Source organism: Hypomesus nipponensis, chromosome 11 (genome assembly GCF_054491055.1).
Source record: "Hypomesus nipponensis isolate SF chromosome 11, ASM5449105v1, whole genome shotgun sequence".
NCBI lineage: Eukaryota > Metazoa > Chordata > Actinopteri > Osmeriformes > Osmeridae > Hypomesus > Hypomesus nipponensis.
The window spans coordinates 2,607,428-2,619,560 of NC_140371.1; the positions used below are offsets into that span (position 1 = coordinate 2,607,428).

General features: G+C 46.5%; 1 protein-coding gene across 2 annotated transcripts in view; it reads right to left on the minus strand.

Moving 5' to 3' along the window:
* Positions 1-6,074, minus strand: part of khdrbs2 (KH domain containing, RNA binding, signal transduction associated 2) — a 59,619-nt gene extending 53,545 nt beyond the window's left edge. For both annotated transcript variants that reach the window (XM_084710185.1, XM_084710186.1), the window contains exon 1: positions 5,984-6,074. In XM_084710185.1, coding sequence (XP_084566311.1) covers positions 5,984-6,074 — 91 coding nt within the window. The remainder of the gene's footprint in view (positions 1-5,983) is intronic.
* Positions 6,075-12,133: the final 6,059 nt, after the last annotated feature.

Genomic DNA, 12,133 nt, shown 5'->3' on the forward strand with positions numbered 1-12,133 from the left:
GCCTAGCGACCAAGCCTAGCGACCAAGCCTAGCGACCAAGCCTAGCGACCAAGCCTAGCGACCAAGCCTGCATGGCCGCGCTGCCTGAACCACTCTTGAGCACAGACATCGGTGTCCCCACTTCCCCTTTAAACAGGAGGCCATAATGAAGCTGCTGAATGTTGTGGAGTGTTGCAGCACAGATGCCTTCTCAGTGGGGAGCAGGGCAACAGCAGAGCTGGATCTTGACAGACATTAATCAGGTCTGAGCAGAGGAGATCTTCAGGGGAGCTTCACAAAGCAGCATGTTAGAGAGACGCCTCCTTCCTTACCTGAAACCTACACTGCAGGTGTTCAAAACCAGTTTTGTGGTACAGAATCTTCTAAAGTAGGAATGTTTTTATACAGACATTGTCGGATCCCATGTATCCCAATGGGATGGTATTCCAATGCATGAGTCGTTTTGGCGTACGGCTAATTTAAAGATGCTGTAAAGCAAATTCCATGATTCGCTTCTCAGTACATTATATACGTGTGAAATGAGTTGCTGATAGCATGTGCAAAACTTGCACTGAAATGTGGAGTTTCACCGTTGAACAGTTTCTCACAAGTGTTCAGCTCAGGGGTTGTATAGGCTGGGCAAAACCCAACGTATCTACCTCACAGCGACCTATCTACCTCACAGCGACCTATCTACCTCACAGCGACCTATCTACCTCACAGCGACCTATCTACCTCACAGCGACCTATCTACCTCACAGCGACCTATCTACCTCACAGCGACCTATCTACGTCACAGCGACCTATCTACCTCACAGCGACCTATCTACCTCACAGCGACCTATCTACCTCACAGCGACCTATCTACGTCAGATCACAGACGGTTGTATTCTGTTACAGCTGCGGTTACATTCTGTCAGCTGGCATGATGCAATGACAAAGTAATAAACACATAAAACACTCAGAGACTGCAGGTAGGACTGTTCTGATATATTTAGCTAGTTTTGTTGTTGTTGCTATATTCAATAAAGTCTCAAGCAGAGAAGATTGCTGATTTTCTCATGATTTCAAAGCCTAATTTAACATACTTGTCTGTGTTTTTTTTTTTTTTTTTGGATGGGTAGTTAGCAACACATTCTTCTGTGGTGTGATGAACTTAAACTAATTTTCAATTCCACTTTACAGCATCTTTAACAGAAGGGTTCGACATAGGGTACAAAACAGCGTTTCAAAAACCGTCAAATCAGACTATTGGACATTTCAGAACTGTTTATTTTCCCTCTCTCCCAGAGAACAGAGTTTCCTTAATCTTACAGTAAGAAGATTCCTTGATGGAACCATAGCCTGGAACAGGTGACGTGGAAGTATATGCAGCAGTCAGTCTGAATTACACCACCAAGCCCAGTTCAACTGCTACACAGCAACAGACGAGGGCCGTACCAAGTCCCAAACACCCTGCTGTAGATGACACAGCTCACGGCAACACACCAGGCCAGTGTCATCCATCAGATAAAAGCAGGAACTGGAAGAACTCCGAAATACTACGATTTGGTGAAAGCCACATGCTACTATCAAAAGTGACATGCACGATTCCGATGCAAACCACACCGGGCCAGGATCTCCCAACCTGACAGAAGCAGAACAGGCTTGTCCAACAGCCTCCAAAACCCAACACCACCCCGGCCATCTGCAAATGGCACTCCTGACAGCACTGAATCCCTCAAGAGAACTATGATAGTGTTTGAATAAAAGCAATGTTGCGTATTAATCAGATGGCCGAGCTGGAGACTGCTGGCAGGTCCAGATGCTGTGGAAACAGGCGTCCCCACCGCTGCGATCGCAGCCCAGCCAGATGACTCAGCTCTGGGTAAATGTTGGCATCGGAACGCTCAGCGGCAGATGAGCTCATCTGCATCACAATTAGCCAGCGGAGCAGGACTGTCAGGTGTTTCATCAACACATACAGCCAGGGGCGGGGGGCATGTGGGCGGGGGGGGGCACACGGGGGGGGGGGGAAACTGGCACAGGGGGGGGGGGCACAGGGGGGGGGGGGAGGCACGGGGGGACCCTCCAAAGCTCTCCACTCAGGAAACTCAGAGAAAACTTAGAGCGGAGTGGTGGGGATCAGGATACAGCCTAACACTAACCCTCTCAGGACAGGGAGTGCTGAGGGAGTGTCGATGGTGGGGGTGTACACAGCAATAGTCTCGTGTTAGCACAGGAGGACAAGAATATAACCAAACACCTTCGAAGCCTGCTCTGCTAAGAGGGAAACTCAGCCTGGAGATGTGGTTGACCCCTCAATTACAATCATGCTCTCCGGTGCAATCAACGGCCTGTTGTGTTCACCGGAGCTTGGAGAGGCTTGTTATGGCGGCAGTTGTTGTCACTACTTGATTAGCCTAACTGAGGGTCGAGCAGCTCTCTGTCTTGATCATCAACGCTGCTGTGAAACATTAAAGGGAAAATCACACCAGAGGTCCAACCTGTTTCCCCACACTAACTCTTGTGTTTCCACGGACACAGAAGTGTTGCAATCAACTTTATGGTTACTGCAATAACCACAGTAACCATAAGAGGTGCCAATTCAATCCTAACCTCCCTCCGGTTACAATCATGACAACAAAACAGAACTAATTCACTGCTGCCGATCTCCATAATAGGTTTCAACAACACCACCAGCTAATACTGTGGCACATGAGCACAGTCACATTCCATGTATTTATGTATTAAAGTTGCATGCATCTTAATTATTCTCTTGATAAGGAATTCTAACAAAGTGTTGTTAGCTATTAGTGTACCTGGCAATGCAAGGCCAAGGAGCATTCTGTTGTGTGTGTAGAGCTAAAAACAGTCTTCCCTCAAACAGATGTTTAGCTATCAGGCTGTCCTTATGGCAAACTTGAACACCCCTTAAAGATGTTGGTTTAACTACCTCACATCCGGTTCTCTACCTTGAACACCCCTTAAAGATGTTGGTTTAACTACCTCACATCCGGTTCTCTACCTTGAACACCCATTAAAGATGTTGGTTTAACTACCTCACATCCGGTTCGTCAGGATACTGTTACTTTGAGTACCTAATATCCGTCTCTTTACCATAGTAGGCACCCACGGATGAAGAAAGATCACAGTTGGTAAATTTTTCCTGATTGAGTGACAATGAACCCAAGCATGATTCTGTGCAGGAAAACCTTATTTCCTGTTTATGAATATTTAGTGTTTCTGTGAAGGGAAGAGACATGGTGAACACCATGGATGTCCAACCTCAGGCTATTCACAACTCATATTCACACAGGAAATATGTGTGGTGGATTTGGACGGTAATTACCATAGCATGCTCTTCCTCCCTTACGTGGACACACTATCTCTCTTTTCTACTTCTTTCTTTCTGTTTGTCTTTCTCATGAATGATCTCTCTCCCTTCTTTTCTTGTCTGTTCTCCTCACTCAAGACTTTGGTTAGTGAGTATGTCTCTGGGATTGTATAGTGTAGTGTTCCGTACCGACTCCCTATATTCAGAGGTCAAAATCCAGTTTTTTCCTTTCCCTCCCCCGAGAGTGCTTCTTTCAGCCTGGGCAGTGTTCCTTTGTCCCTCCAAGGTTTTAGGTTGAGTGTTTACATCTATTGCTTCTAGTAAGAAAGGTTTGTCCCCCACAAAACATTTTCATTTGATTTGTTTTGACTCCCAGTAACAGTCATCCGACTTTCTGATTTTCAGGAAGTGATGTTTTTCAGATGTTGGGAGGCTGAACTGGGACAGTGCAGTTTGCTGGCTCCACGGAATCAGAGGCCCTCTTTGCATGATTGTGGTGACACATCAGGTACCAAGTCTGTAGGCTCATCAGCTGTGAAAACATTCAGCCCTTGGCGAGATCTTAACCACAGACAGAAAAATCCCTTCTGAAATCTTGAAGTCCTTTGCTTGGAACAAGCTGGATTTAAATTTAAAATGATCAACAAAACACAAGTGTTTTCACACATCAATCTACAACCCCCCCCATACAAACACACACACACACACAAACAAACACACACCCTAAAACAGGTCATGATCACATAAATATTTTTGTTCTCTTCCAAGTGGATGTAGGATCTTTCAACATCAACGCAAGTCATGAATATTCTCCTTCTTCACGTTCCTATTAATCTCTGTGTCTAATAGTACCAGCAGTAATACAACACTCCAATATTCAGTTAATGTCTCTTGATGCAAATCTTGTCTCGTAATTACTGCCTACTGGTTCACTCATTCAGTTTTCAATAATACAATGGGATCCCAGAAAGGCCGATTAGAGGGACTGTGATGACAGGAAGCCCACGGCCTTTGTTTAATATGCTTAATCCTGACAAAGGCACATCCAAAATTAGCCACGAGTTCCCCAGAACTTCTTCTCTCCGTGTGAATGTGCGGTTCCCTACGTCAGTGCTGCTACTGCAGTTGGGTCGTTATGATAGTTTCTCATATTGTGACATCAAAGTCCTTTTCCTGGATAGTTCTATCACTAGGTCTTTAATACGACGGTGACCGCGGTAGTCACGGACGAGGACAAAGCTGATGTGTGGTGGTGAGGCTTCGGCTCACTGAGTTAGTGCGGGACTGTGGATGGTAATTCATGTCGTCCTCAGCAGCTTCTGCCTCTGTTGTGGGATGAATGTGTCTACAACTCCCTGACAAGCATGGAGCGCCGTTACAGAAACACACACCTCTCCCCTCGACGTGGGGCAAGCTGAGACGCAGGGAGCCCTGCATCCCTGTCAACAACACCGACGGTGGAACGACCTGTTCTGTAGCACTCGCTCACTGTGGACTCAGCTAATGACCAACTCTGTGTTTAGCTAATGGGATAGAACCCCAGTAACTGACTGATAAGACTCTGTGGGCTTCCATCTATTAACAAGACGTGTAATCTTCATCTTTTCATTCCATTATCGCTGGCTCCTTTTTAATTTAAGGATTTTTAGGGTGGGAAGTAAGTGCATAAAGAGCCTTCTCATTTTTAGTTACCATACTTCAACAGTAATCTGCTTATCCTAATGTGTCCTGGCTAGTATGACTTGCTAACGTGGAAGAATCTATATTTCAGGGCTATATTAATATTTTGAAATAATTAATATATTTGTATGTGAATTATAATTCACATTTGAATGTGATCTATTAAAAGCAAAAAGGTAGGCTAGATTAGTGATATTTGCGTATTTATATTCTGATATGAAATGTTGATGATACATGATGTATTCAGAATAATTCTGTCTGAAAAAATGTCAGATACAATTTAAGCAAATAACACAAAACAGAATAAAGAAAACCCAACTTCCCTCAAATGAGTAAACTGTATTTACAGTATTTACTGTATTTATAGACTACAGTTTGGAAATGGTTTCAGTAACTGGTATCATTACAGAGATATAGATCATGGTTCAAAGAATAGCAGGGAAGTGTGTGTAAAATAGCATGTAAAACTAAATTATTATGTCTTAATTTCAGTAGATACTAATACTAAGTAGATACTAGTAATACTAATAGAACCCTTTTTTTCTGGCATCAAAATCAAGTACTACTAATCATTTCTTATTGTGAATAAATGAGACTATGCCTATCTTTTGATCTCATTGATTAATTCAGTTCAGAAGTTTTTCTTCGTGTTTATCATGATTTCAAGTGAGCTTTTGATGAGGCATTTACATGTTGACGCATGAACCATGGTCCTAAGAGGAGACGATTTCTTTGTCTTTGATCGCACCTGGTTAAATTAGGTCGATTGCTTGCTCTTAATGAGTTAATTGTTCAAATTCCTAAACAAAGGAGGCATAATCGCTCACTGTTAATATTCTCACGTAGCCTATTGCATGCACAGCGGCCGGTACATTAGACTTTCACATTATAACCACTGCCTCCATCACTTGGGTGATTGAATTAGAACAAACCTTAATTCAACCCTCCAATCAAATTAATTTAACATTTTAAAACAGTTTCAAGGATGACCATGAGCTTGCATTCTACCTTCAGCCAGGAGACGCATCGCGTGGACAAACGTAGGGTCCAGCGTGTCTTTTTCGGCCATGAGCTCCGGCAAGTACTTCTCCTGATCCATATTCGGGTCCGCTACCTCTCCGGTTCACCGCTCAGAATGCAGGTGAGACGACAGAGGTGATGAGTTGTGGAATGTGCGTCTCCGTTCCTCTACCGGTGGTTGTTGTTACAGCAGTACCGCAGGAAAACAAGACGTTAATGGCAAGCGACGCTTCACTGAGAACTGGATGTATTTCAGAGGCTTCTACCCATTTCCCCCAAACCCAGCTCAGTCGCGGCTTCCTCGCGGAGAATCACCCACCTTAGCTACAGAGGGGCTCCTTGCTCCCCGCCCCCTTCTAACACGATTGGTCGTATGCTCTCACAGATTGTTCGCCAACGACAAATGGGTCTCTCTACACTATTATGCTAATGCCGTATACGGAACAGTTCACTCCCCCGTCGCTGTCCGCGGTGCTGGAAATCGCTCGCGTGTGGGAGAAGTCAAGGGTAACCTACACATACACTTGTTTAATTATGGAATGCAAGATCGAAATGTTTCACAAATTGAAGCACCATGCCATTGTCTTTATTTAAGTTATGACATTGGGGTTTGGTAATCAGATAACTGTTACTTTTGTATATATTTGATATATTTATTTATTTGTAATTTATAATACTTGGTAAATGTAGGCTACATTATTTTTTTCCTCTTTAGTTCACATAAACATTTACGGAAATTATTTAGCTAGACGACATTCCCCTAAGCTTGTGTGGAGGGAGGTTTAGAGTCATCTGGTTTTGGTATGACTATGAATTCTAATCAATGGATTTGAACAGGCTTACACTTGCCAAGATGGATTAGTGTGTGGTGACAAGCAGGCAGTGTAGCTACTGAAGGAACACACAAATGTATATACACACACACACACATACACACACACACACACACAGGGAGAGAGGAGAAATAGAATCGTAGGCCCCCATGTTTTGTGACAACCACTGATTCACAACCACTGCCGAACTTAAGGCTCATACAGTTCAGGAGAGTCTAAATAATTTCCCATCAAAAAGTAACGTAACACAATTCAGACAGAAAAACAGAGGTTGTCCTTGAGTCATGGCTTCTGGTCGGGCCGCGCTTGGCCTCGATAGGGTCCTTGGGCCTGTATGAGAGGCACGATAGGTCATTAGACAGAAATATCGGTGCCCGGTTCTGGCTTTCACATCTCTCTGGCTCGCGCCGTTCTCTCCCCTGGCTCGAGGAGCTCTCTCGGGTGAGCCTGGGGGACTGGGGGGACTGGGGCACTGGGGGACTGGGGGCACTGGGGCACTGGAGCACTGGGGGACTGGGGCACTGGGGGACTGGGGGACTGGGGGGACTGGGGCACTGGAGGACTGGGGCACTGGAGCACTGGGGGCACTGGGGGCACTGGGGGACTGGGGCACTGGGGGACTGGGGGACTGGGGGGACTGGGGCACTGGAGGACTGGGGCACTGGAGCACTGGGGGCACTGGGGGCACTGGGGGACTGGGGCACTGGAGCACTGGGGCACTGGGGGCACTGGGGGCACTGGGGCACTGGGGGCACTAGGGGACTGGGGGCACTCGGGCACTGGGGGCACTGGGGGGACTGGGGGGACTGGGGGACTGAGGCACTGGGGGACTGGGGGCACTGGCGGACTGGGGGACTGGGGGGACTGGGGGAACTGGGGGACTGGGGGACTGGGGGCACTGACGAGGGGACGAGCCGCGGTGCTCGTCCGCTGAGCAGAGAGCGGGAGAGCGTTTGAAGCGGCTGGCTGTGGCTGGGCCCCTGGTGCAGACGGGGAGGCGTGGACTCCCTGGGGATGCCACGGTGTACACAGGAGTAAGGATATTTGCTAAGAGAGAGAGAGAGAGAGAGAGAGGGGGAGGAGAGAGTGAAAGAGAGGGGGAGGGGAGAGGGGGAGAGGGAGGGGAGAGGGGGATAGAGGGAGGGACAGACAGAGGAGAGAAACTGATGAGAGAAAGGATGAGAGAGAGGAGAGAGAAAGCAGAGAGAGAGGAGAGAGAGAGGAGAGAGAGAGAGAGAGAGAGAGAGAGAGAGAGAGAGAGAGAGAGAGAGAGAGAGAGAGAGAGAGAGAGAGAGAGAGGGTGCCAGTATTGGACACCTTTCAAGTGAACGCCTGGATAATATACCATTACCACACGGTTAGCCATCTGTCTGCCCAAGGCCCCAGGGTTTCTACAGTCATAGTAACATGCAGGAAAAGCATGATTTCTCCTTTTTCAAGGAGCCTTCATAGGCAGTAGGGAGTCAGGTGGCTGAGCGGTTAGGGAATCGGGCTAGTAATCTGAAGGTTGCCAGTTTGATTCCCGGCCATGCCAAATGACGTTGTGTCCTTGGGCAAGGCACTTCACCCTACTTTCCTCGGGGGAATGTCCCTGTACTTACTATAAGTCGCTCTGGATAAGACTGACTAAATGTAATGTAATGTAGGAGGTGATTCAGATTGTTCTTTATCTAATGGGGGGAATCACAACCTCTACACAGGCACTTTCTCTTTGTGTCTGAGATATGCTGAACATGTTTTCTTGTGCAGGTATTATATTTTAAAGATGAATTCGGCTCAGGTGTGCAGTTGCTTATTCAAATAACCTTGTCATGTAAAATTGTGACTGGAATTAATGCCTAGCTTTAGACCAGGACCTTTGCAACATGTTTGTAAAGGGAAGCAACACCAGCAATGATCATCAATATCCTATGCTCCTCATAGTCTATAAGAATTTGTATTTGTAGTCTACTGTAGCTTATTTTGAAAACGCATATTAGTTTGGGGTTTGTGCATAGTGATTGGCTATGCATGGAATATTACAGCTCTCTAGTGGTCAACAAGTAGAACTGCAGAATTGTTTAATGGAAAATTATATTTTGTTAAATAGCACTGCTAATGAGTCTCTGTGTGTATATAAATATACCCCCCAAAATGTTCAGTTAAACACTTAGGCCTATGTAAAATGTATATCAAAAGTCTTAACGGAACTCTTGCAGTGTGTGGCCCTCAGGGCCTGGGGCAGTGTGTGGCCCTCAGGGTCTGGGGTAGCGTGTGGCCCTCAGGGCCTGGGGTAGTGTGTGGCCCTCAGGGCCTGGGGCAGTGTGGCCCTCAGGGCCTGGGGCAGTGTGGCCCTCAGGGCCTGGTGCAGTGTGGCCCTCAGGGCCTGGGGCAGTGTGTGGCCCTCAGGGTCTGGGGCAGTGTGGCCCTCAGGGCCTGGGGCAGTGTGTGGCCCTCAGGGCCTGGGGCAGTGTGGCCCTCAGGGCCTGGGGCAGTGTGTGGCCCTCAGGGTCTGGGGCAGTGTGGCCCTCAGGGCCTGGGGCAGTGTGTGGCCCTCAGGGCCTGGGGCAGTGTGGCCCTCAGGGCCTGGGGCAGTGTGGCCCTCAGGGTCTGGAGCAGTGTGGCCCTCAGGGCCTGGGGTAGTGTGTGGCCCTCAGGGCCTGGGGCAGTGTGGCCCTCAGGGTCTGGGGCAGTGTGGCCCTCAGGGCCTGGGGTAGTGTGTGGCCCTCAGGGTCTGGGGCAGTGTGTGGCCCTCAGGGCCTGGGGCAGTGTGGCCCTCAGGGTCTGGGGTAGTGTGTGGCCCTCAGGGCCTGGGGCAGTGTGGCCCTCAGGGTCTGGGGTAGTGTGTGGCCCCCAGGGCCTGGGGCAGTGTGGGCCTCAGGGTCTGGGGTAGTGTGTGGCCCTCAGGGTCTGGGGTAGTGTGTGGCCCTCAGGGCCTGGGGCAGTGTGTGGCCCTCAGGGCCTGGGGCAGTGTGGCCCTCAGGGCCTGGGGCAGTGTGGCCCTCAGGGCCTGGGGCAGCGTGGCCCTCAGGGCCTGGGGCAGTGAGCGTCATGGCAGCTGTAACGGGAACGCGGTCTGAACATCCCACGGAGAAGGTGGCAGAGAAGGAGAGATGACAAATCTATGTTTTTCACCTAGAACCAGAATGTGGAAATGCAATATCCCACTCTGTGAATTATTAAGCAGTGTGTCTTCATAAAGGAGAAAGGAGGTTAAGGAATGGTCAATCTCATAACTAATGGATGTCTTGTGACGAAAGGGAGGCTAGGGGTAGGTTTTGGGAATCCATATGCTAAGCAAATAACCAAACAGTATCTAATCCTTCTTTTGTTTTGATGAAATAACCAGAAGATTCTCTCTGTCAGAGTTGTCCTCTCCCATGACTGGATAAGATTATTTGTCTGTTCACAATGAGTTAAACATTATGTTACAATCAGCTAAACTCGCATTGCAGTTTGTATTACTTGATGGTAAATCATTTATGAAACTTAAATGAGAAGAATGCGGATAATCAAAACCCCTTTGCAGATTGACTGAGCTACAATGATTGGTTCAGTGACTGCAAGTCTGAATTTAATATGTAGAATATATTTTCTGGCAAGTAGAAAATACCTCATGCTGGTACATTGAACAGACCCAGTGTCTTCAGGTCCTGGACTACCAGCACGGCCTCCTAAAGACTGTGGATTCAGAGGAGTTATAATGTTTGGCATTCCTGCTGGCTTTCAACCATCTCTCTCTGGTAGCAAGCAGGCCAATGGCCTTTGTCTTCTGGCATAATGTCCAAGCTTGGTCACCTTAAAACATGGGTTTAATAACTGCCTCTGGTGAAGAAGAATAAACAGGGGGTGGGTATTGATATGTTCTATTTTTAGTTGCTCAGGGAGTTGCTTCATGTAAAAGCAATTATTATTATCCGTTAATGTTGCGAGGAGAGATAAAAATGCCACACTATAACATCACCAAATTCAATTTACTCAGACAATGGCTAATATTGAAAAAGGCTTGTGTAATTTCCCTTAGAGGCACATATACAAAAATATTAATTAAAAAAAAATTACAAGACCTTTATAGCTTATTTGGAGCGTGCGTTAATGGAATACTAATTACATGTTGTTGTCTTTGTTTTTCAAATTACATCCCATTCAAATTTAAGCCATCCTGAAATAAAATGCCTTTACTGTGTCATGTTGCTATCTAGCTGTCTGGGAGATGTCCAGTTCTGACAATATATCCTGTAATGAAATATATTAATGGTGAGATTAAACTGTTCTTCCTGTAGGGAGAGGTTTGTGTGAGAACTGAAACTGCTGAAAATGAGATTAGTGTCTCTCAACAACATGCAGTCATGGCTTTAGGTGATGCTGTGCTTGTTTATTCCTGCTCTTCCATAAGCATGGCTGAAGGCTGGTGTTTTCACACAGCCATGCCTTGGTCATAAATGCAAGTGATGTATGTAATGGTGAGCAGCTAAACAAGTCCTTCCTAACCATCACAGCTCATTCAGAGTCTGGGATCAACCATCCCCGCTCTGTTTCACAACACAAACACTTTGCAATCAGCATCATGGTTGATCAATAACCATTCTGACTGCACCTTTGTTTCCACACGCGCACACACACACACGTTCGCACACACGTGCTCGCACACGCGCGCACGCACACACACACACGCACACACACGCACACACACACGCACACACACGCACGCACGCACACACAGGAGCTGATAACTGACGTACTACAAAAGATAAAAGCAATAATAACTAGAACATGTATTTCCTTGAAGACAGACAGGATACTCTCTCAGTGACACGTTATTGTGTTAGAATAATGTGTGTAGTTTATTAGGTGGTCCCACATGGTTCGAACTTGATATTTGAGCTGTGCAAAAGACAGAATATATATCTCTATCTCATCACCTTGAGTTTGATACACGAGTCCCACATAGGGGAATTTGCTGTGTTGGAAATTAGTATAGTGGCATTCTCCAGGACAAAGAAATCCCATAAGATTGAGTTTCCAAACTCATTAGTGAAAACCACATCTAAATACAGAATCCATAGCTTAAGTGTTCTCTGCCTCCCAAAAGTCTCATTTGAAGCAAAACCGCTCTCTAGATCAATAACTCAGGTCGTTCGGAAGAAATATGAAACCTTTCGATTCATCAGTAGATCTTTGTGCTCACTAATTTCCCTTGATATAATTACAACATCCATTTGCTTGCACTTTACTCGCAGCTTATGCCGTTTTCTGTTTTACTTTATATTGTTACATTGATGCAAACTCAAACTCAATATTTGTATTGATTTAATGTATTTTTTTT